The 24,907-nt window shown below is 45.8% G+C and overlaps 1 protein-coding gene across 1 annotated transcript in view; it reads right to left on the minus strand.

The window, feature by feature from the left end:
- CPEB4 (cytoplasmic polyadenylation element binding protein 4) overlaps positions 1–24,907 on the minus strand; it is a 65,715-nt gene that overhangs the window by 11,576 nt on the left and 29,232 nt on the right. The window contains 4 exon segments of the mRNA XM_038412791.2: positions 1,494–1,536; positions 3,793–3,834; positions 3,836–3,966; positions 6,023–6,046. Of these exon segments, the coding sequence (XP_038268719.1) occupies positions 1,494–1,536; positions 3,793–3,834; positions 3,836–3,966; positions 6,023–6,046 (240 nt within the window).

Below are 24,907 nucleotides of genomic sequence, written 5' to 3' on the forward strand. Positions count from 1 at the left end.
AAATATATCTATATGGATTGTGATCCTTATTCTAGTTCATTTTCTGGGGATTGATGGGGGGGGAGAGAAGGACACAACAAGAACATGTCTTGAGGGAATGGACTTATCCTTTCAGCATAGCTTGAACAAAGGCAACCACACCTATGATAAGTCTAGTCCTTCATAAATGAACTGTTCACATGCCATCTGGTTTCATAAGATTAAAATAAAATAAATTTTTTTTAGAGCCATTACCTGGGAATAAATAACACATACCCCAAGAATGTTCTATTGTAATTCATATTAAATGTGACCATTTAATTGGCTAAAAAATATACCATGGTGAAATAGCTTGTGTTTGACTGTCAGACTGTATATCACAGTGATTTACAGTGCAACATATTACAATCTTTTTGATTGAAATACAAAATCTAGATTAAAACTAATGTTATGGTTAAGAAAAATCCACAGAATATTAACTTTCTGGATTGCAGCTGTCACTGTGCTAACTATAGCTCCTCTCGTACTTTGAGATCATGAGAGACAGGGTTCCTTTGTCAGAGGGGGCTCTGCAACACTAAGGCTATGACTACAATAGCGAGTTACAGCGGCACAGTTGTAGCATGCAGCTGTGCCACTGTAAGATCTAGTGTAGCGCTCTATGCGAAGGGAGAGAGCTCTCGGATAGACGTAATTTAATCACTCCCAACAAGTGGCGGTAGCTATTTCAGCGGGAGAGCCTCTCCGCTGACATAGCACTGTGCCATGCTACCACTTATGCTCGCCTCGTAACTTGTGTTGCTCAGGGGGGTGGTTTTTTCACACCCCAAGTGACAAGTTTTGCCAGACATAAGTGGTAGTGTAGACATCGCCTTAGTGCTGCAGCGTATCATGGGTGTTTCTTACACAAACACTGCAGTGTTCCTCAAACCCCAATATTCATGTTGAATTCACCAAACATTCTTGGCTTCCACCAAAATTAAGTGCCTTCTGCACTGATTCCTGACTCCGGTTCTTACCATCCACTGGGTGACAGGCTACCTCTGGACATAACCACTGTCAAAAGCTGCCACTGAGTAGAGCAGGTTTATATAAGGAGCTGAATGAAGAGCCAAAACTAGCTGGGACTGTACAAAGCTAATAGAACTACTGGTAATATTACTCCTACTCTTAAGTTTCTGAAGCTCATTAGAAGAATATTTTAAATGAGCGTGGGTTTCATGAGGAGAGGGTAAACTTAATTCCTATCTTTCAGCTGTATTTCCGTTGAAACCTATGATCCAAGTGATTTAATATTCAAACACCAATGTGGCATATTTCATGTTTTAAAAAATATATACGTCTGGCCCCAAAGCAACAGATTCATAAGAATCAGTTTATAAAATTTTATAAAAATAAGACAACTGAAAAAAATACCATAAAACAGCTTTTTTTAAAAAAAAAGGCCACTTGAGAAGGATAGTGTGGGTATTTATTTATGCACTTATCATTGTAAGGTAGAGATAGGTTCATACTTGTTCTACTGATCTTGCCCCCTACTGAAAGAGTAACATCTTTCTTTAAAAAAAAAAAAAAAAAAAAAAAAAAAAAAAGACAGAAACAAGGGCCTGTCAAGTGCTTAAAAAAATCAATCATGTTAATCGTGCTGTTAAATAGAATACCATTTTAGTTAAATATTTTTGGTGGTTTGCTACATTTTCAAACATATTACTTTCAATTACAACACAGAATATGAAGTGTACAGTGCTCACTTTGCAAATATTTTTTAATCGAAAATAAATATAATGCTAAAAAAACAAAAATAGTATTTCTCATTGGACCTAATAAAGTATCGTAGTGCAATCTCCATCATGAAAGTTGAACTTACCAATGTAGAATTATGTACAAAAAACAGTTGCATCTCAAAAATAAAAAATGTAGAACTTTAGATTCTACAAGCCCATTCAGTCCCAACTACTTGTTCAGCCAATCGCTCAGACAAAAACAGGTTTGTTTACATTTGCAGGAGATAATGCTGACCACTTCTTGATTATAATGTTACCTGAAAGTGAGGAAAAGGAGTTTACATGGCACTGTTGTAGCTAGTGTTGCAAAATATTTACATGCCAGATGTGCTAAAGATTCATATGTCCCTTCATGCTTCAATCACCATTCCAGAGGACATGCGTTCATGCTGATGGGTTCTGCTCAACGGACTATTCAAAGCAGTAAAGACTGACATGTTCATTTTCGTCAGTTGAGTCAGATGCCACCACAAGGTTGATTTTCTTTTTTGGTGGTTCAGGTTCTGTAGTTTCCGCATCTGAGTGTTGCTCCTTAAGACTTCTGAAAGCAAGCTCCACACCTCATCCCTCTCATATTTTGGAAGGCACTTCAGTTTCTTAAACCTGGTTCAAGTGCTGTAGCTATCTTTAGAAATCTCACCTGGGTACCTTCTTTGCATTTTCTCATCTGCAGTCAAAGTGTTCTTAAAATGAACAAGATGTGCTGGGTCACCATCCGAGGCACATTATAATAGGAAATGTATGGCAGAATGTGGTAAAACAGAGGAGGAGACATTCAATACTCCCCAAGGAGTTCAGTCACAAATTTAATTAACACATTTTTTTTTAAATGAGCGTCATCAACATGGAAGTATGTCGTCTTCATGCTTCAGCCACCATTCCAGGGGCATACGAATGTTTACCATATCTGGCACAAATACCTTGCAATGCCGGCTACAAAAGTGCCAGTTCGAACGCCTATTCTCACTTTCTTTTGACACTGTAAATAAGAAGCAGGCAGCATTATCTCCCGTAAATGTAAACAAATTGTTTTCTTTGGCTGAATAAGAATTAGGACTGAGTGGATTTATAAGATCTAAAGTTTTACATTGTTTTGTTTTGTTTTTGAGTTCAATTATGTAAAATTTACTTTTGTAAATTGCACTTTCACAATAAAGAGAGTGTACTACAGTATGAGGTGAACTGAAAAATTGTATTTTGTTTTTTAAAGTGCAAATTTGTAATAAAAAATACAAAGTTAGCACTACACTTTGTATTCTGTGTTGTAATTAAAAACAATATATTTGAAAATGTAGAAAAACATTTATTAAATTTCAATTGGTATTCTAAATTGTTTAACAGTGCGATTAAAACTGCAATTAATTGTGATTAATTTTCAATCGTGATTAATTTTTTTGAGTTAATCGTGTGAGTTAACTGTGATTAATCTACAGTTCCTAATAGAAACCAATTTATTTCTTTCACAAGATTTGTATTTTCTCAGTGCTGAAAGATTTTGATCTAGATTAGATAAAAGATCCTTAAGCATTTGAGGCACTGCATCCATCAGTCAAGACCACAGCTGCTGACCAAAGAACATTTCTATGAAAATCTCATAACATGAAGGTCTTAGCATGGCCAGCTCCCTAAAACAGATCTGTCCATTTTTATGGTCTAGGTCTGGATTATATACAACTAAAAGGAGGGGCTCGAGAAAGAACAGATTTATCACACAAATGTTATAGCACATTAAGCCCTCATTCTCAAATTCATAATTAAAGTACTATTCCTTGTTAAAAAGCTTGTATTTTTATCTTTCAATAACCAAAGCAGTTGTAGATACAGGGCTAATGGAAACAGCAGGTGTTCAGTGCTGCTCAGGATCTGGCCAACAATTTGTAAAAAAAAATAAAAATAAAATAAAATAAAAAAATAAAAAAATCTCCTTTCTATTATAATCATTCTTTAGCTTGTTAACAACAGGGTCCACTCTACAGTTTATCATCAAATCAACATGGGTTGTTCTGACTGAGCTTGTTTCTGAAAATACCTTCATCAATATCGGTGGCAGTCCACCTACGAACACCTTGCGGGGAATACCGTTCCACTCTTTCTCCATTTTGATGAGAGAAGCAGTGTGGCGATCCTAAGCCACTATGAAGAGTCTGATCCCCACGTCCATCATCCAAGAACCCGTCTTCCATTGGAAATAGTGAAGACTGACCTTGAAAAAAAAAAAAAAAGGGAAAAACCCCATACTAATAGGATAGAGAACATACTATTTAAGTATTAAAGAAACGTTCTATATTAGCAGTACGGCTTCTTGTACTTCCCCTTTAACGAGTAATGGGAAGACCTAAACATGATCATTTTGATATTCTGCTTATCTCATTTAACCTTACCATTTCTAGTTCAACAACAATCCAAACACCTTGTTAATTACACAGCTACAGAAAGAGGCAGTATCTTTTATTTTACAAAATTTGTAACAAAACAAACAGCATTTAAGAAGGACCTGAACATCCACAATCTTTTCATAGCTAGAACTCATTTTAACTCATTTTTGAGAAGTTTTTGCAATTGCTATTGCCTAATTCTGCTGCCTGTTTTTCATATAAGTCATATTTTTAAAAGACTTGCCACAGAAAGAAACATTATATAACCATAATAATTACTTTATAGGGACTCTCCTGATTGTATACACAACTAAAAATCTAGGACGCATACCATTTCTCAAATAACTTCTTACATGCACACGGTAATTTCACAGTACAGATGAAAAAAAGATTCCCACACCAGCTAACTACATTAACCTTTTAGATCACTCGATATCAAAATACTTAAATCACAAACCTTACACTTTTATCAAAGCAGTAAGACCCACTGTAATTTCCTGTGAATGATGACTGAAGACTCATTTAAGTAACATGTCATTCTTGGAGCAGATCAACTTTACTGAGATATTATCAAGAAGATTCGTTCATTAACTCATTTTCTAACATGTTGCAAGCATACTTCCTCTATTGAGACGTCACATGTCCTTTTGCTGTAACACTTTTTGGGCATATTCCTTTAGTAAAGATCTTTGACTTACAAATGCAGTTGTATAACACAATACATATGAATGCACACAAACTGATCCCTGCAATGATATTACTCCTTATTACAACATACAATAACTAGAGTCACAACGTATGTTGGCCAGTCCTCTACTAACACGCATTGGAAAAACAAGCAAATACATGTGAGGTCTGTTCAGGCTTCTAGAATAATTTTTCATTTGCCTACAGTTTGCTATATGGGGATGATATTTCAGGATTCAATACAATCTATAAAAATGATTATCAGTGGGATTAATTTATCTTCTTTTGTTATCCTTTTTTATCCTGACATTTGGAATGTCAAATAGATTACATACATTTACTTTATTTTAAATTAAATCAAATTATTAGAGACTGCAGATTTGACCACCTCTGAAATGTGGATATTTTCTATGCAAAGTCAAAGTCTAATAGAGATCACACTTCACCAATTTTCTCTCTTAATCTACATTCAGAAAATTAAAGAACTCAATACTGACCAAGTCTTAGTTTCAGTATTCAACAATCTATTTTTTTAAAAGTCTTTTACTCAAGGAACCCTTTGAAAACTGAATCACACCTGCTTTTATGATTAAGTTTCTACCATTATAGCTTTCAAGGCTTTACAGTGGTTTTTTCCTTATCTAGTGCATTATCCATTTTCATTTGTCTTGTTTATTAAGACCCAAATCCTGTAAACAATTTTGCATGCGAGTAACTTTGAATATCTAGGTTGTCATGATGAACACAACCGCACACCAATATGCATAAACTTACTCAGTATGCATGTTTACAGAATTCGGGCCTTCAACTATAAATCCAATGGGACAGGGTCCATATTCAGGGCCCAACACAACTGTCAGCACTCAAATACAAGTCATAATATGAATCACTTCTACAGAGCTGTCATTCATAAACACAGGAAGAAAACAACATTTTAGCTTTCCCAAGTAGTAATTCACATAGATGACACTTAGCTATAGGATTATGCTAATCTCAACCTAAGTAGTACTATTCTGGGGAGATATTTCATTCAGTTAAAATGTTTACTACAGCATGCAGATAAACTAACTACGTAAGCTTGGGTTAAAGTGATAGTTTCAAATGTCATCTTTTTAGGCTGCTTTCTAATAACAGCGTAGTGTTATGTATGCCATGAGACATTGTCAACATTAGAAAATTAAAGAGGAATATTGTTACCTCGCCTTCTCCCATATGTCCTTGCTGCATGTTAAATGAGAAAGAAAACAGCCTTTCAAACATTGTTATAAGGACCAAAAGATCTACTTTCATCTCCTTTATACTAGCTCAGTGGTTCTCAAGCCTTTTCATACTGCAGACCACTTAAAATGGTGTCCACTAGATTATCTCCAGACACACCCTGCCCCCCAACCAATCCCACACCTTCCCTGCACCACTCTGTTGTTTGGTTACACAAATTAACATTGCATCTGCAAAGGAGATAAGCATAGTAAAGAGACTTGCTTTTTAATACAATTCTTTTACATTGGGTTACAACCTTATTTAGTATGTGTGCTCTTTACTGATCTCCCTGGATATATGACTATTAGTAACGGATTACCCCTCATTGTACTAGGCACTAAAGTTACTTGAAACTGATTCTGCCATTCTGCGTGTTCCCTACCCCTCCAATTTTAGTGCCTCCTAAATTTGATCATGTTAAATTTACAGGGAAACTCTTGATAAAGACATACAGGATACAAAAAGGTGCCTGAATTTTTTTAAGTTACGGTTGCCAAAAAGCCAGCACAAACTCTAAGAGAGTCCTTGATTAACTTACAACTAAACAGGAAACTTTACTGCTGCAAGACCGACAGACAGTCACAGTGATGAAGCGCAACAGCTTTGTAGGCCACTGCCCTCTGCACACCTCCAGAGATCTATGGACCACAGTTCAAGAACCTTATGCACTCCCTTATTAAAACTGATGTATATACATGGTAGCTACAACTACTGTGTTCCCTCCTCTTTTTGTGTGCACCTTTTTGGGATGAAAGTGGAGAACATTCTACTGCCAAAATAATTAAGATGATCTCTACATCCATCAGAACATGCCCAATAACTCATTCCCCACTCACAATTATACTTAAAAATAATAATGCAGTCCAAATCCGTAACAGATAGGAAAACAACTCTGTTCCAAAATCTGAATTTCCTGGAGAGTACAATAAAAAGTTCTGAATATATCACCAGTTTTATTTTCTTTGCTCATTTAGAATTCACCTTGCAGACCCACAAGTAGCTACAGCATCTAAATGTTTTAAACCCACTATAAATCATGGGTGTTTAACCCAGGTGCAAGAAAGCACATCGATCTAGTTTACTTAGGTGTTCATATTATATTTACTTAACTGATCCTTTTCTGATGGGGACATTCAACACACATAATCCCAATGAGAACGTATCGCTAAGCATTGGTCCTCAGTTGAGAATATAGCCACAAGTGCTTGGCACATACATTTCCTGCTATAAATAACAGCTTACATTTTGGGGTCTTTACAAGTATAATTTCCGTATAGTAATTGATACTGCTTTTTTTGAAATAAGAAATCTAAGGTGCTTTTACAGTTCCCAAATGAGTGAAAAGCTATGATAAGCTTTTTTCCATGCGATGACTTTGCCAGTTGCTTTGCATATTGGACAGAGAGCTGAGAAGCTTTTGTGCATTTAAGAACCTAAAGTGGTTTCAAAGTGTGCCCTGTCTATAAAACCATAAAATCCTGTCGTCTGTAAATTGTTAACAAAACCAAAACATACACAAACTCACTTATCTTGTGCACTGACTCCTGAAAACTAGCTATTCAACATAGCTGTAATTCCTGAGAAGGGCCTATGTGACACAGAGATGTAAATCAGCAGACTCCTTGCTGCTTTGCCACCAGATTTTGAGACTGAACAGTATTTCTCAGACAGCAAGACTCCCACAAATAAATAATAAATAAATAAATAAATAAAAGGAAATACAAGATCCATTCAAAATCACTCATTATGCTTGGATTCTGTTTTTTTGTGTGTGTGGGTGTGTTTTTTTTTAAATTAAAAGTATGGCAGTTTTCCTTTGTAGTTTTCCACATTTATTTAATCTAATCCACTGTATTTTTGACATTTCAAAATATTCCTTAGGAGCCCAGTATTTTGTGCACTTTTTGGGATGTTTGGGGGAAGTGCTGCATTTTGGGGAGGCTGAAGAAATGCCTGACTAAAACTTACTAAAGCCTTATTTGATACATGACTTTCATTATTTGCTTTAGAGAAATCTGTGCTTTGCAACTGTACTAGCTAAGATTCTGCTCAAATAAACTGTGTAGGAAACAGTTACCAGTGGTGCAAAGTCTGTCTCCTAGTTCTTGGATAAAAGGAGATTTGTCTATACAGTTAGCACTAAAAAGTAAGACCACTTCAGTGTTACTCTTTTGTACAGCTTCCTCTTCACTGATTACCCTAGTTTTTCTTGAATTCCTCTAAAATTTAAGTTAAAACATCAAGGGCTTGGCTCATACCCAAGAAAATTGAGTGAAGGCTGAAGCTTCCTTAACTCACTTCATTTTGCCAGAAAATTGCAATATACCGTTATACTGCGTGCAAGGTCACCCACTGCTCTGAAAAAGAGGGCCATAACATCTGTATCACCTAGACCAGTGGTCCCCAAACTTTTTATGTCACCATTACCTGTAATGTAATCTGTCTGCCTCACCCGGGCCATGGCCGGGACTGTGAGATGGGGCCTCGGCTGGGGCTGGAGTGGAGCTGGGTGGCGTTCCCTTCCCTGTTCCCCGTGGGGGCTAGCCCAGGCCCGGAGCAGAGCCACAGCTGTGGCCGGGACCACGAGGTGGAGCCTAGACTGGAGCAGGAGCAGACCTGGGTGGCACTCCCTCCTGGGACCATTAGATAGGACCTCTGCTGGGGGCGGAGCTGGGAGTGGGAGTGGAGCCATGGCTGGGGCTGGGAGCTGCAGGCAGGCTGGGACCACGGCCAGGAGCAGAGTCAGGTGATACTCCCTCCCCACCCCATGTGGGGGCTGGCCTAGGGACTCGCCGCCCCCTCCGCCCCCACAAATGTTCCTCCTCTCCCCCCTAGGGGAGCACGCACTACAATTTCGGGACCTCTGATCTAGTTAATATAATTTTTTTTACTGTTAATATTAGCCTAGGAAAAAATTTCCCAAGAAAGTAAGGGGTGAGCAACTTAGTCTAAAACCAGTCATTTCCATTCTTCTGCCCCCTCAATGTTCCCTACACACCTCCCTTCAATTTGAGTACAGTATGATTTTTGCACTTCCTCATCTTCAAGGCACTCCTCAATGAGTCCATTTAGATCCTTGCCTCCTCATGCATCTCCCACCTCCACTCCCTCAAGACCAGGTGAGACTTTCAATGGTTCTTCTTGTCTACTGGTATCTCCATGCCAGCTGTCATGGCTAGTATAGTCTGCCAATTAACATATGTCAAGCTCCTTCCATCTTCTTTTAGAACCAAAAAGAGGAGTATGTAGTATTACATTAATGTGCTCAGCCCTGTATAAGGCATACAGATAGTCCTTGCCTCAGAGAGCTCACAATCTAGAAGACAGACCTAAAGGAGAAGATACACTGAAGAATCTAGATAAAAGGGTCACCTTAGATTTACAGTTCCTTAAATCCAAAACCTGCAACAAACACTGTGCGGGAGAAGCCCTGAGCCTATGCAGAGCCCCTCAATTTTTGTGGGGCTCCTCACAGATATCCACTCATACAGAACAATTTGCAGGATTGGGGCACGAATGATTTGGTTTTATGTGTGGGCTGAATGAGGAGGCCGGCAGCCTAGCATTAGGAGGCTGTTCCACGCAAAATAGCACAAAAACGGGAGCTGGACTGACACACAAGCTCCATTTAGCACGCCAACCTCACTGATCACACACCACCTTGTCTGCCTAACACTACATCTACACTAGGAAAAGAAAACATTTTTATACACGTCCTCTAACTCTAATTAAAATCCTAATGTAGACCGGGCAACTACAAGTAAGCTGGTCAAAAATAAACCCTGAGGGGGCAGCTTAAGGTTTACATTAACCAACACACGTTTAAAAAAAAAATAAAATATCAAAACTGCCTTGTCTACATTAGGATTTTAATAAATGTCAGCTGGCATGTTAAAAAAACACCACCTTTTTTTGTAGCCAAGACCTAAATGACACTTTTCTATCTTGTAGATTACTGTACCTACGTATGCTTTCAGTACAGAAGCTTCTTAAGACAGCGATTCTATTCTTTGCCTAGCACACCAACCAACATAAGGCACTTGCCACTTTCTACTTTATATTGGTCCATAATACGCTTTCTTTTTTCATTTTTCAGTTCTGACACTGAAATAAACCAGCTTCATTAGTACGTTTCAGTAAATTTGTGGTCTTCACGCACTACGATAATGCTGCGGCTGCAAAGAAATGTTTATTTTAAAAATAAGAAGGATAAACATTCCCATTGAACTTAGATTTATAATCAAGTCTTTACACAACCTGACTACAGTGGCAAATGCGACCCAATAGCATCCGTTTAACAAGAATCATTTCTATTACTAAGAAAAATAAAAGGTCATAAGTGTATATTACTAGGGGAGGGGTTGGTATTCACTCTCAGCCTGTATTAGAGATTGGTCTGACATTTGATTCTGGCCTTAACAGCCTCGAATTTTGGAGAAGCCTTGAGCTAAATCTGAACCTGCTGATGCAGAGGAAACAGGGATAGTTACAGAAAACAGTAACTCCCAAAAGGCAGAGTGAATAAAAATCAATGATTTAAAAAAAAAAATCTGATTTTTTTAAAATTTAAAACAGATTGTTTTGATAAAATGCTTTTTGAAGAAAAAAGCATCTAAAATAGTTTTAATTAAGCTACATTATAGCTCAAAGATATCTCATCATAGAATAGGGATTACAAATTCCTACTCTACAGTATGAGACAATATATTCATGTAATGTTTAAGAAAAGTTTTGTAAATGAGTTCCAATAGTTCATGAATTAGGAACCCAATTTTATGGGGTTCCAGAGACTTCTGTATAGATTATTTAGGTTAACCTTTCTATCTACCCAACTGGACTCAGTGCTACATCTAGAAGATACCATCAGAGATGCTTAGTTTTGCAGTTCTCAAACTGTGGATTTGTCTCTCCAGAGATAATATGCTTGTTAACAGCAAAAATGTTAAGAAAGAAAGAAAGAAAGAAAGAAAGAAAGAAAGAAGAGCTCACTCTATTGTCCCTCTGCAAATTTGTGTACACAAAGTCAATCCCTTTCTTCTCTCTAAAAAGTGTAAAGTTTCAAAAAGTTCAATGAATAGAAGATTACTGGGGGCGAAATAGATCTGGACAAGTCGTCTGGAGATAAATACGAGAAGAGAGGGACAGGAAGTAGAAACAACAAAAGGGTAACTGTTTGAGCAGCATATTCCAGAAGTCTTGAGGTCTTTCTGAGCGTAGTCTTCATTGATTTGAGATCTACCATACCATTCTCTCACTAGAAGGGAAAACCTATAATGGCAGTAGGCCGTAAGAAAGACCCAGTTTGGGAATATTCTAATGAAGTTCTTCTACCTGTGGGTAAGACAGGCATGCATGCAAAATGCAAACAGTGCAACAAAGAAATGCAAGGCCCGAATGAAACAATTTCATGAGAACTGTTTCCTCTCAGGAGGAAGCTGTGTTGAAGATGATGAAAAGAACAATGTCTGAACATACAGGATCTTCAGGTTGGTAAACTTTTTTATTTCATACTTCTTTCTTAAGGACGCCCATCTTCCTTCTGGACTATTCTTGAATTTTCATGTGTGACAAAGCTCTGTCCTTGCCTCCGTGGGTCCCGCGTTTCCTGGCAGATTTCGCTAGCCTCAGAGGCTCACTGTGACCCTCCACGTAACCCTTCTTTCTTTAGAGACAAGGGTCACAGTCTACTGAGCCATTTTCATCATAAGCCAGGGAGGGAGGTGAGGAGAAGTTATCCTTCCTTGCACAGTCTCTGTTGTCTCCCAGTCTCAGTGATTAAACAGGTGGCAAAGGTGGGGGGGAGCCCGGGCCCACCCTCTACTCCAGGCTCCAGCCCAGGGACCCTAATAGTATCAGCTATGGTAGCTGACCTTTTAGAAACATGACATGTACAATTCCCTGGGCTACTTCCCCCACAGCAGCCCTCACTTCCTCAAGCTCCACTTCACTCTTACCTCAGGGCCTCCTTCCTTCTGCCTGATATGGTGTGTACTACTCAGCCTCTCCAACAGCGCAACTTCTTCCCACAGCTCCTGACATGCACACCCACCTGACTGAGAAGCTTTTAACTAGTTTCAGCCTGCCCCTCATTGGCTTCAGGTGTCCCAATCAACATAGCATTCTCCCAGCCTTCTGGAAAGTTCTTAATTGGCCCCAGGTGTCTTAATTGACCTGGAGCAGCTTCCATTTCACTTATCCTGGTACCAGGGATTTGTTTAGCCTGGAACGAATCTCTCTCCCCCTCCCACTGCTCTCCCATAGCTTTCTAGCTTGGAGGGAGGTGGGAAGCTGCTACTCCTGCTGCTACTAGACCCTAAGCTCTCCCTGCTGCTCCAGCTGCTCCCCTGGCTGGGCTAGACACCCCCCGTTCTCTGTTACTTGGCTGCTTGACCCCCCCACTCTTGGGTGCTGCTACTGCTGCAACTGCAGCCCCGGGGGGGGGGGGCCTGCTAGCCCACTCCCCAGAGAGGAGGAGTGAGGGACCCCAGCCACTGCTGTTGTAGATACCACCACCATCACCAGCACCTGAGAAGGTCCTTTCTGCCTGCCTGGATCACCACCTGGAGTTCCTGGAGCTGCTGCTACTGCAGAGGCCACTGCCTGGAGCTGCTGGAGCTCGAGGAGGAGAAGAAGAGGATCATCTACCAGTGGGGGAGCACCTAGAGACTTTGCAGACCACCATGGAGGGGACCCAAGACTGAGTAACTTTCAAACTGTGCTCTTGTGGTGGGGGTTTTGACTGTGTTCCCAGGGACACAGGGGGTGTGGCGTAGAGCTGCCCCCCAATCCATCTGTGTGTCCCCCCAACCCCCACCACTACTACCACCAGCACTGCCCCCTCCACCACCCCCACTGGCTGTATACCATCTGCCTCAGCTCCTGCCTCTGGACTCAGCTGCTTGCTTGGCTTGCCACGCCCTATTTCCACCCTTTGGGCCAGAAGCAGCAGTCAGCTTAAAAAGACTTGTGCAAGCGCACGTGGGTGCACATGCCCCCCCCAGACTGTCTAACCCCCCAGCTTGCCCTTTACTACCTGCCCCATTTGCCATTTGTAGCTTTGCCCCCTCTTTTGTCCCAGCCCCCCCCGTACTAGCTTCAGTTTGTTTGCCTGCACCACCCATTTCCTTCTGCAGCCTTTGTTTGCCCCGCCCCAGCCTCTGAAGCTAGCCCCTTGGTTTCCCTGTTCTACCTCCAGACCGCTTAGCGCCTCGCCCCGTGTGCCCATGCCCCCTCCCATGCGCTTGTGCAATTCCCTATTTTAGTTGCAACCCTCTTCACTGCACCCCCAATGTTGTTATATCCCCCCTCCCCCAGTGCACCAAGAGGAGCCGGAATTCCACCTTGTGTCGGTGACTGACCCCTAACCCGATTGCCCCCCATCCAGCCCACCCCTTTTGGCGCCCTCCTTCCCTGCCTGCAGCCTAGCGGGGAGGAGTGGTCGACCTGCTTCCCCACTCCCCTCCTCCTTCTGATGTCCCCCCTTCCCTCCTTGCTCATGATGGCGGGGGATGAGATGGGTGGGACCCCTCCAGCAGCCCGAGCTCCCCCTCCCCCGCCTACCCCTCCATCACCCCCCCAAGCTTTTACCTCCGCTGCCGAACCATCTGCCATCACGTCCGCTGGGGCACCAGCAGCGACGGGCACTGAGGTGACCTCCACTGCTGCCACATCTCTCCCCCCCTCAGATTCAGGGGGAGCCCCCCCAACCGGAGGAAAGGGCCAGGGGAAGAAGGGGAAGGGCCCTGCTAAGAAGACCAGGCCCTCTCTGGCAGGGGCTGCCCCCAATGTCCCGGCCCCACCACCAGCTGGGGCGTCCCTCCCCACTGTTCCCTCCACCAGCTCTGTGGGTGTCCCTCCCCCGGCCCCCAGACCGTACGCCCAGGTGGCGGCAGCCCCCCCCACCTGCCGCTACGTCATCTCTCCTGCCCACCACCTCCACTACTATCTATAGCGGCCGGGGCCCCTTTCCCACTACGACCAGGAAGCACGGCATCCGCCTCACCCCACGTGGAGACCTACGTGCAGGCGTTGGTGAGGGTGGTGGGGCCCACGGCCATTGTGGCGGCCTCTAAAATGTATGGCAAGGTCGTCTTCTTCTTAACATCGGAGGCTGCCGCCCAGGAGGCGGTGGAGAAGGGCCTGGCAGTTGGGGGCGTGTTCGTCCCCTTAGAGCTGCTAGAGGACCTGGGCGTCCACCTGGTCCTGACCTCCGTCCCTCCCTTTCTCCCCAATGCTGCCCTGTTACCCGCCCTTTCTGCTTTGGGAAAGCCCATCTCTGTCATCAGCCCTCTCCCGTTGGGCTGCAAAGACCCCGCCCTCCGTCACATCCTCTCGTTCCGCCGGCAAGTGCAGCTTCAACTGCCGCCGACGGCGCGTGACGGAGAGGCACTGGAGGGGTCCTTCCTAGTCCCCTACCAGGGGGCCCATTACCGGGTGCATTATTCCATGGGGGAGGCCTGGTGCTACCTCTGCCGGGCGATGGGACACGTCCGGAGGGACTGCCCCTTGGCCCGGCAAGGAGGGGCATCCGGGATCCCCGAGCCCCGGCAGGGCACCGGCCCCGTCATCGCCGGCGCCCCTGGCTGCCTGGCGCCCGAAACCACCCCTCCTCCTTCCCAGTCCACCATTGCTCCTGCTCGGGCCCAAGGGGCACCTCCCCAACTATGCCCAGATGAGCAGGAGAGCCCCGCCCCCGCTGCTTGCAATCTGGCGAGGCCTGTGGAGGAGGGTGCGGCAGGGACACTGCCGGGCATGGGAGAGGACCCGCCCCAAGGGGAATCTTCCCTCCCTTGTGCTGCTCCACCGTTACCCCGAGTCCCTGAGCCATCGCTTCTGCCCCCTGACACAACCCCTGCTAGCCAGCCCCCAGATGATGCCATGGAGAGCTGGGCCCTAGTCCAGGGGAAGCGGGGCAAGCGGAAGGCTCGAGCTCCGCTCCTCCCATCTGACGCGGAAGCCCCCCGGAAGACCAGGAAAGGGGGCACTGATGCCGAGCCTTCCGCTCAACCCACGGGTGCGTTCCATCCACCAGAGCCGGCTGGGGAAGACGTGGCAGCACTGGAAGGCAGTATCTCCCCTCCACAGGAGTCCCTCCCCTCCAAGACCCCCGAGGCACCATCTGAAACCCCAGTGTGCCCCGAAGCAATCCTCACATCAAGTGCCGGCGGGGAGAATCCCGGGGTAGCGGAAAACAATTTCCCGTCTATATATGAGGAGATCGAGGCCCTGGGTCTGACCCCAGTCACCCAGGGGGAGGACGATCCTATGCCAGCGGGCCTTGATCTGGGCGACTTCACTCCAGCCCCCCTTTCCCCATGTTCCCTCCACCTAACCGTTGCTTCTGCTCCCACCTCCGAGGAGCCCCTGGACTCCTCCATCAAACCGGCTGCAGAGGGCACCCCACTGAGAGCCGCCGAGCCTGTTGCGGCTGGAACCTGAGCCACCGGGGCACCCCTCGCTGGTGAGGAGCATTCAACCTCCTTCCCGGGAGAGGGCCCTACAGAAGAGAGTCCACCTCCTGATGCCATGGCTGCCAAATCCACCAGAGAGCTTGTGCCCGGCATCACTGAGAGCCCTCTCCCCGCCCAGACTCTCACCTCTACCCCTGCCCCTGCCCTTATCCCGTCCACCTCCCGAGATGTTATTGCCACCCCTGGGACAGTCTCCTTCCCCTTTCCAACAGATGCTCCCAGGAAGCGGCCTTTGTGTTTACCCGTCCCGACCCACCAGGGGCTGCTATCCTCCTTCCGCCGCCCCCTATCGCCCCAGCATTCAGGTCAACCCATCAGGAGCCTTGTCGGGGGTCCGCACCCTGTCTGCCCGTCTCGGTGGGCCACGGGGCTGTACCAAGGGCCCCGTGGGGGAGTAACCAGACCGTAACCCCAGCCCCCCATGCGCTGCGAGAGGAGTTGCGTAAGTTTCTAGAAGACGTCCGTGGCTCCCGCAACAAAGTCCAGCTTGCCCTCCAGCGATGGGGGGGACTTTAATCAAATCCTCTGGGCCGCAAGGGCCCTCATGGGGGAGGGTAAAAGGCCCAGGAGGCAGGGTGCCGCAGCCTACCAGCGGGTCTGCCTCTTCCGTGACTCCTTACTCACCTACGGGGTGGGTCACGGACTGCTGCGTGGCCCGCCGGGAGCCACGAGCATCCCTGACGGCGAGGATCCCCCCCAGCCCTCCTCATGGCACCCTTTACCATCGCAACATTGAACACCCGTGGCTGTAGGATGGGTCTCCGCAGGTCCCAGGTGCTCTCCTTCCTTCAGGAGGGGAGGTACTCTGTGGTTTTCCTGCAGGAGACCCATAAGGATCCGACCACCGAAGACAGCTGGCGGCTGGACTGGGGGGGACAGGGTCTACTTTAGCCACCTCACAGTTCGAACGGCTGGAGTGGTGACCCTGTTCTCCCCCGACCTACGGCCCGAGGTGCTGGGGGTCGCCGAGGCTGTGCCGGGCCGCCTACTGCACCTCCGGGTTCGCATGGAGGGGCTCGTAGTCAACCTCGTCAACATCTATGCCCCAGCAGCGAGCCCTATTGCAGGAGCAGCTGCAATTCTATCAGCAGGCGTCCGCCTTCCTCGGCGCCTTGGATCCTCATGAGTGCCTGGTCCTGGGAGGGGACTTTAACATCACCCTTGAGGAGCGGGACCGCTCGGGGACCGAGCGGAGCCCGGCCGCCGTCCTCCAGGAGATAGTCGAAAACCACTCCCTGGTGGACGTCTGGCGCGACCACCACCCAGATGACACTTCCATGTTCACCTTTGTCCGGGTGGAGGCCCATCGGTCGCGCCACTCCCGGTTGGACCGCATTTATTTATCACGCTTTCATCTTTCACGAGCCCACTCCTCCAGCATCCGGCCGGCCCCTTTTTCTGACCATCATATAGCCACCGTGACAGCCTCCCTCTAAGCAGAGAGGCCGGGCCGGCCTATTGGCATTTTAACAACAGCTTGCTGGAGGATGCGGGCTTCGTGGCGTCCTTCCGGGAGTTCTGGCTGGCCTGGCGAGGGCAGCGGCGTGCCTTTCCCTCGGCGCGGCGGTGGTGGGACCTAGGGAAAGTGCGCCCCCGGCTCTTCTGCCGTGACTACACCCGGGGCACTAGCCGACGGAGGGATGCGGCGATAGAGCAGTTGGAACGGGAGGTCTTAGAGCTGGAGAGGCGTCTGGCCGCCAGCCCCGAGGATCCACCCCTCTGCGGAGCATGCCGGGAGAAGCGGGAGGAGCTCCAGACCCTCGAGGACCATCGGGCCCGGCCTGCCTTTGTTCGATCCCGCATCCGTCTCCTTCGGGAGATGGATCGCGGCTCCCGCTTCTTCTACGCCCTGGAGAAAAAGAGGGGGGCTAAGAAACATATCTGCCTACTGGCAGAAGATGGCACCCCCCTCACGGATCCGGTGGAGATGTGCGGGAGGGCGAGAGCCTTCTACGCAAGCCTTTTCTCCCCAGATCCGACCGATCCTAATGCTTGCAGAGTGCTTTGGGAGGAGCTCCCGACAGTCAGCACGGGCGACCGAGACCGGCTAGAACTGCCTCTCACTCTGGCCGAGTTCTCGGAAGCCCTCCGTCGCATGCCCACCAATAATCTCCGGGCATGGACGGGCTGACCGTGGAGTTCTACCGCGTGTTCTGGGATGTCCTGGGCCCAGACCTAGTCACCGTCTGGGCAGAGTCTTTGCAGAGCGGGGTCCTCCCTCTTTCGTGCAGGCGAGCCATGCTGGTCTTATTGCTGAATAAGGGGGACCTCCGCGATTTACGAAATTGGCGTCCCGTCTCGCTCCTCAGCACGGACTACAAAGTCGTGGCAAAAGCCATCTCGCTGCGGCTAGGGTCCGTGCTGGCGGACGTGGTCCACCCAGACCAGACCTACACCGTCCCGGGCCGCAGCATCTTCGACAACCTATATCTGGTCCGGGACATATTGGAACTTGGGTGTAGGGATGGTCTGTCGTTCGCCCTCCTGTCCTTAGATCAGGACAAGGCGTTTGACAGGGTGGATCACGGGTATCTCCTGAGCACTCTGCAGGCGTTTGGCTTTGGACCCAGGTTTGTGAATTTTCTCCAGGTGCTGTACGCTTCCGCAGAGTGTCTGGTCAGGCTCAACTGGACCCTGACCGAACTGGTCAGCTTCGGGCGAGGAGTACAGCAGGGGTGCCCCTCTCAGGCCAGCCGTACGCTCTGGCGATCGAGCCCTTCCTCTGTCTCCTCCGAAGGAGGTTGACAGGGTTGGTGCTGCGGGAACCGGAGCTGCGGCTGGTCCTGTCAGCGTACGCTGATGACGTGCTCCTCGTAGTCCAGGACCCGGGCGACTTGGCGCGTGTGGAGGCTTGCCAGGCCATCTATTCGGCAGCCTCCTCCGCACGGGTCAACTGGGTCAAGAGCTCTGGCTTGGTGGTAGGGGACTGGCGGCAGGCGAGCTCCCTCCCACCCGTGCTTCAGGCCATCCGGTGGAGCACGGGTCCGCTGCTCTATCTGGGAGTTTACCTTTCCGCCACGCATCCCTCTCCGCCGGAGAACTGGCAGAATTTAGAGGGCGGGGTGATAGAGCGGCTCTGGAAATGGACAGGACTACTCCGGTGCCTCTCCCTTCGAGGGAGAGCGCTAGTGCTTAATCAACTAGTCCTGTCCATGCTCTGGTACCGGCTCAACACCCTGGTCCCGGCCCCGGCTTTCCTGGCCAACCTCCGGACATCGATTCCGGAGTTCTTTTGCACTGGGTCCCTGCAGGGGTTCTTCATCTACCTCTGGAGGAGGGAGGGCGGGCAGGGCCTAAAATGTCTGCTCATTCAGGTCCATGTCTTCCGCCTCCCTGCAGAGGCTCCTTTATGGTGCAGGTAGTCTGGCGTGGAGCATACTGGCGCACGCCTTCCTGCGCCGCTTCCGAGGGCTCTGATAGGACCGGCAGCTCCTTTATCTCCATCTGAGAGGTCTTCCGTGAGACCTCTCCGGGCTGCTGGTCTTCTACCAGGACCTCCTCCGGACCTGGAAACTCTTTACAACGACCAGGTCCGTGGCGGCCACCGAGGGGGCAGATCTCCTCGCGGAGCCCCTGCTACACAACCCCCAGCTCCGTGTGCAGGTGGTGGAGTCCCGCTCGGTGCGCCAGAGGTTGGTCCTGGCAGAGGTCACAAGAGTCGGAGACCTCCTGGACTATGACCGGGGAGACTGGCTGGATGCCCTGACGCTCGCTCAGCGCATGGGGCTTTCCGGACCTTGTACTCCCCGGCGCATACTTCAGGAGGTGAAGGCTGCTTTGCCGCCCGCTGCTCGGGTTCATCTCGACCAGGTCCTGCACAAGGGCACGCCCCGCCCACCCGTTACCCCATGCCTGCCGGACCTTTTAATTGGACCCCTGCCCCGTGGACCCAACCGACCCCTTCACTAGAAGCCGGCTGCACGAGATGCTTTCAAACCGCGCCAAGAAAACATCTCTACACGCTCGTGCTCCACACCCTTCACGCCCGCACCCTCGTGTCCCTCCCCGATACAAAATGGCGGGACCTCCTGCCACCTTTGGAGGGTGAGGAGCCCCGGTGGGCCAGCCTATATTCCACCTTAGTCCCAAGGCCCGCAGGGGATGTCAGTTGGCGGCTCCTTCACGGAGCCGTGAGCACGGGCGTGTACTTGGCGCGGTTCACTTCAATCCCGGACACCTGCCCCTTTTGCGGCGTGAGGGATTCCAGGTATACATGTGCCAGGGTGTGTGCCAGGCTGCAGCCCCTATTCCAGCTCCTCACCAATATTTTATTACGTTTTTGGTTGCACTTCTCCCCTCACCTTCTCATTTATGCACTCCCTATCCGTGGCCCCACAAAGTCACAGGATCTCCTGGTCAATCTCCTCCTGGCCCTAGCAAAAATGGCCATCTATAAAACCAGAGTGAGGAGGTTGGCCGATGGAGTCTCCTGTGACTGTGGGGCCTATTTCCGATCCTCGGTCCGTTCACGTATCCGGGCAGAGTTCCTCTGGGCGGCGTCCTCTGACTCCCTTGACGCCCTTGAGGAGCAGTGGGCGCTGTCCGGGGTTCTCTGCTTGGTGTCCCATCCGGTTCCCTTCGTTTGGCCCTTTGACCACACTCCTGTCCCTGTTATTTTATTAGTTGTCCCCCGGAATTTTTTGGTTATCTAGGTCCTGTGGATCCCCCTTTTAGGCTGGGGGGGATCCTTTAGCAGTGGACGGGCTTCTTCCGCCCACTTCCCGGATCCCAATAAGACTACTTTTCTATAGCCATCTGGCCTTGCCCCATCACATATATTTGAGCAAAAAATATAGTTGTTACTCTATGGTACTATAATTTTAGATGCCGTTGTGATAAAAAATAAATAGCTAAAATAGGCAGATCTTCCTTTTACAATTTCACCTTTAAAGTAGTACTGAGTGTCAATGAATGTAATAAGTAATACTAAATGAGCAGTATGGTAATAATAATTAAATAATGGCATTGACTTATTTTGTTTAGGAGAATCCATCCTCAACGTACAGGATTCTGAAGACTATCTACCTTCAAGACAACCATCATTTTCTATAGTTTCAGAGTTATCTGCCAATGACAGTGTTTCAGTCACATCATGTTGGTCACATAGCCACAGTATATCTATCACCTGTAGCAAAAAGAAAAAAAAATCTCCATCATCCAGAAACCACCATAGGTAACTTTGTGATAAGAACCAGCAGATTACAAAAAACTTATGTCCAGATTATGAACAAACAGGAAAATGAAAGTGAAGACGACCATGTTAGCTACAGAAGCCAATGCTTTAAGTTTCTCATGTTGACCTGGCTGACAGTCATTTCATTTAACTATTTTAGTTAAAAACAATTTTAACAAAAACAAACCTGATTTTAAAATACTTGAATCTTTAAATTGAAAAATTCATATGGTTGTTTTGTTAAAATATTATACGTTTGCTGTTGAAGAAAAAAATCCAGAATACATAACATTGTTTTAGTTAAATAAAACAATTTAAATGCCTGTCTGGTGATGTTCTTCTCCTAATACTTCTCCATGGTAAGAAAATCCTCTAAATGTTAATAATTAACCTGTTGAATTGGAGCTATTTATGAAGTCATTGGGAGGTGAACTATCTGCTTCAATTACCTTTGGTAAATGAAATAACCAAACAATCATTCATTTTCTGACAGAGCTATAAAACTAATCTGAAAACTCTTCAAAATAAATCCACTTTAAAAATGTATAGTGCATATCTTCTAAAAATTAAACCTACATCTATCTCTGAGTTGTGAAGAATATGTATTAAGGTTATAACAAACCAACAATGCCCTTTTATGTAGAAATCCATAATTAAATCCAGTCTTCCTGACTAGTGATTTAAATCAATCATCATTGAAATCAATCCACCAAAATATAAGGATTTTGCAAATGGTCCCCCATGATTTATTTTTATAATGAGCAAATATTTAATTAAAAACAAAAGACACAAATATGAAGTGCATCATGCAAAGACTAAATAACCAAGGTTCAGAAACAGCTGGTATCGGCGGCATAGAGGCACCTCTCTGAAGCCTTGTTCTCATGAATCTTAGTTTTCATTTTAAAAAATGAGTCTCTAAGCTGTTATTATGAAGAAGTTCTCTGTTTATAGTTTTTAGGTAATCGGATACAGATATGCCTGTGTGAATCTGCAAGGAGCCTGGAACAACAGCTCAGCCCCATCCATCTGACTAAAGAATTAAATTACTATCACTGGACAGCTGATAGTTTTATTCCTCACGTAAGAAATGAGAGAGAGAGGATCACAGATCTGGAGTTTACTGAGTGACATGTCATTTTGGTGCCACCAGTGGGTAACATCTGGGATAGAATACCATTCCTTCTCCTTAAATCAAAGAGCCTAGTCCAAGGAACCGATAGAATCCACGGGCATACTCAAAAATTCTATGGCCTGTAGGAACCACTGATCTCGTCTGACCTCCTGCTTGACACAAACCATAGAACTGCCCCAAAATAATTTTTGTTTGAACTAGAGTATATCTTTTACACAAACATCCAGTCTTGTTTTTAAAATGTTGGTGATAGAGAATCCACCACAAGCCTTGGTAAATTATTCCAATGGTTAAATTACCCTCATTGTTATAGATTTATGCCCTTCTTCAACTTCCAGACTCTGGATCTTGCTATAGCTTTGTCTATTAGATTGAACACCACAATCAAATATTTTCCCCAAGTAGGTATTTATAAACTGATCAGATTATCCTTTAACTCTCTTTTTGTTCAGTTAAACAGGCTGAGCTCCTTGAGTCTATCACTATAAGGCATGTTTCCAATACTTTAATCATTCTCTCCACTGAAGCCCCACCAAGGAGGAACAAAGCTCAAAGACTCCAGTGGAGCTAAGAGAGCACACATAATTTGAACATCTGTACAATCTACAATGAGTGGTGACTAATTTTGGCAACTCACATGGGAGTTTATTTGTAGGTAAGAGTATGGAAAAGTACCACCACTTCCTTGCCACAAGACCCCAAAAACAAGCACCCAAAAAACCTGCTTATTACCTTCCTATACTACCTAGAACCACTGCTGAAATCTCAGGAGCTGGAAAGTTTGTATTTCACAGTCAACCTACAAATGCTTAGTACTATACTATACTGAGCACTATACTAAACTGAATGTTTAGTACTATACTGTTAGTACAGGCCCTAAAATTCAATATTTAAGAGTGACCAAGCTGGGCTGCCCAAACGACACATGGTTTGCAAGTTCTCTCTAATGCGGTGATATTTTGCTACTAATTTCTTGAAAAATAAGAACTTGATGCTACACTGAAATGTTTGAATCTGTCCTTTATTATACAAGACATTTCAGGTTGCACCACTTCCAGGTGAAAGCCTGGTAACAGAAGATCACTCAAAGAGAACAAGGACCCACCCTGAAATCAGCAGTCATTTAAAAAAATATTAGAGACGTGAACAAGCTTTAGAACTGAGAATCAAAGCAAGGGATACGAAGGCTGCCTCTAGAAAAAATATATTGTACATTTATTTCAACTAGCTTTCACAGTTACTTCTCTGAATAGTATTTTTTTTCCTTCAAAAATATGAAGATTCAGGGCATTGGCTGGACAGTTCTCTTTCCATTTGAACAAGGATCTTCTTGTTGTTGGACTTGGGCCCTGACTGATTACCCAGAGAAGTTGAACTGTTCTAAAATAACTAGACTCTTATTTCTATTTAACTTATCTGTTTTCTGAGGAAGTAGTAAGATAACAATCTGAGCCAGATTCCATCACTCATTCATGTTGCATAGCATCTTACTCCATAAGTAGTTGTATTGTCTTTAAAGAGCCAGATTGTGATATTCCTACTCATGTTAAATAGTACCTTATACCATGAGGAGTTCCACAGAAGTTAAGGGGCAACTTGTGAAATAAGGTACTAGTCAGTGGAAGTAAGATTTCCACTGATTAGAGAATTTAATTCAAACTACTCATCAAATAAGAGGCAACCACTTCTCTTTTATACAGCATTGTGTATGTCAGCTGAAAGTTCCTGTCTTGGTCTGTATACATATGCTTTTTAAAACAGAGACAACCACATAGAGCTTAAAACCAGAAGATCCCTTTTAATTACACAATCAAAAATTAATAATTAACACAGAAGTTGGTGTGAAAGACAAGTTGGTGTGAAAGACAAGTATGTATCCCTCTCAGTGATATTTTGCTATCTGTACAGAAAATAGCTTTTTAATGCCTCAAGATGTGATTAATACATCCTGATAGACTATGAATCCTTGTTTTCGCTCTTTAATTGCATATTCTATGTACTGCAGCATCACTGAAAACAATATATTTTATGTTAACAGGTAGCCCTGAAGATTCCATTAAAACTGAAACAGCAAGCATGAGTCAGATAAGATTGTACTTATTTAAAAATATTAATGTTGCAAGATTAAGTATTTTAACTTGAGCTAAGTTACTACCAGGACTTCTGAGGAAAAAGACTGGGATAATGACTCCAATCTTTCTGAAATGGTTAGAGAAGGGGATTCTGCTTATGCAAGCAAAGACATTGAAATGGGTATGCTGCTACACCAGCCCACCTCCGCTCAAGACTAAAAGCAAGCTGCAAAATACTGTGGCCAACCTAGTATTAATGTTCTTCTTGACATGCCACATTTATAAAATATTGCTTCATTTTTGTAATGACAGGATCATGCGGTGTGACCAATGAAGTTGACAAATTGACAAATTTGACAAATTGGAGGATTGGGCCAAAAGAAATCTAATGAGGTTCAATAAGGATAAATGCAGGGTCCTGCACTTAGGATGGAAGAATCCAATGCACCGCTACAGACTAGGGACCGAATGGCTCGGCAGCAGTTCTGCGGAAAAGGACCTAGGGGTGACAGTGGACGAGAAGCTGGATATGAGTCAGCAGTGTGCCCTTGTTGCCAAGAAGGCCAATGGCATTTTGGGTTGTATAAGTAGGGGCATAGCGAGCAGATCGAGGGACGTGATCGTTCCCCTCTATTCGACACTGGTGAGGCCTCATCTGGAGTACTGTGTCCAGTTTTGGGCCCCACACTACAGGAAGGATGTGGATAAATTGGAAAGAGTACAACGAAGGGCAACGAAAATGATTAGGGGTCTAGAGCACATGACTTATGAGGAGAGGCTGAGGGAGCTGGGATTGTTTAGTCTGCAGAAGAGAAGAATGAGGGGGGATTTGATAGCTGCTTTCAACTACCTGAAAGGGGGTTTCAAAGAGGATGGCTCTAGACTGTTCTCAATGGTAGCAGATGACAGAACGAGGAGTAATGGTCTCAAGTTGCAATGGGGGAGGTTTAGATTGGATATTAGGAAAAACTT

Source organism: Dermochelys coriacea, chromosome 8 (genome assembly GCF_009764565.3).
Source record: "Dermochelys coriacea isolate rDerCor1 chromosome 8, rDerCor1.pri.v4, whole genome shotgun sequence".
NCBI lineage: Eukaryota > Metazoa > Chordata > Testudines > Dermochelyidae > Dermochelys > Dermochelys coriacea.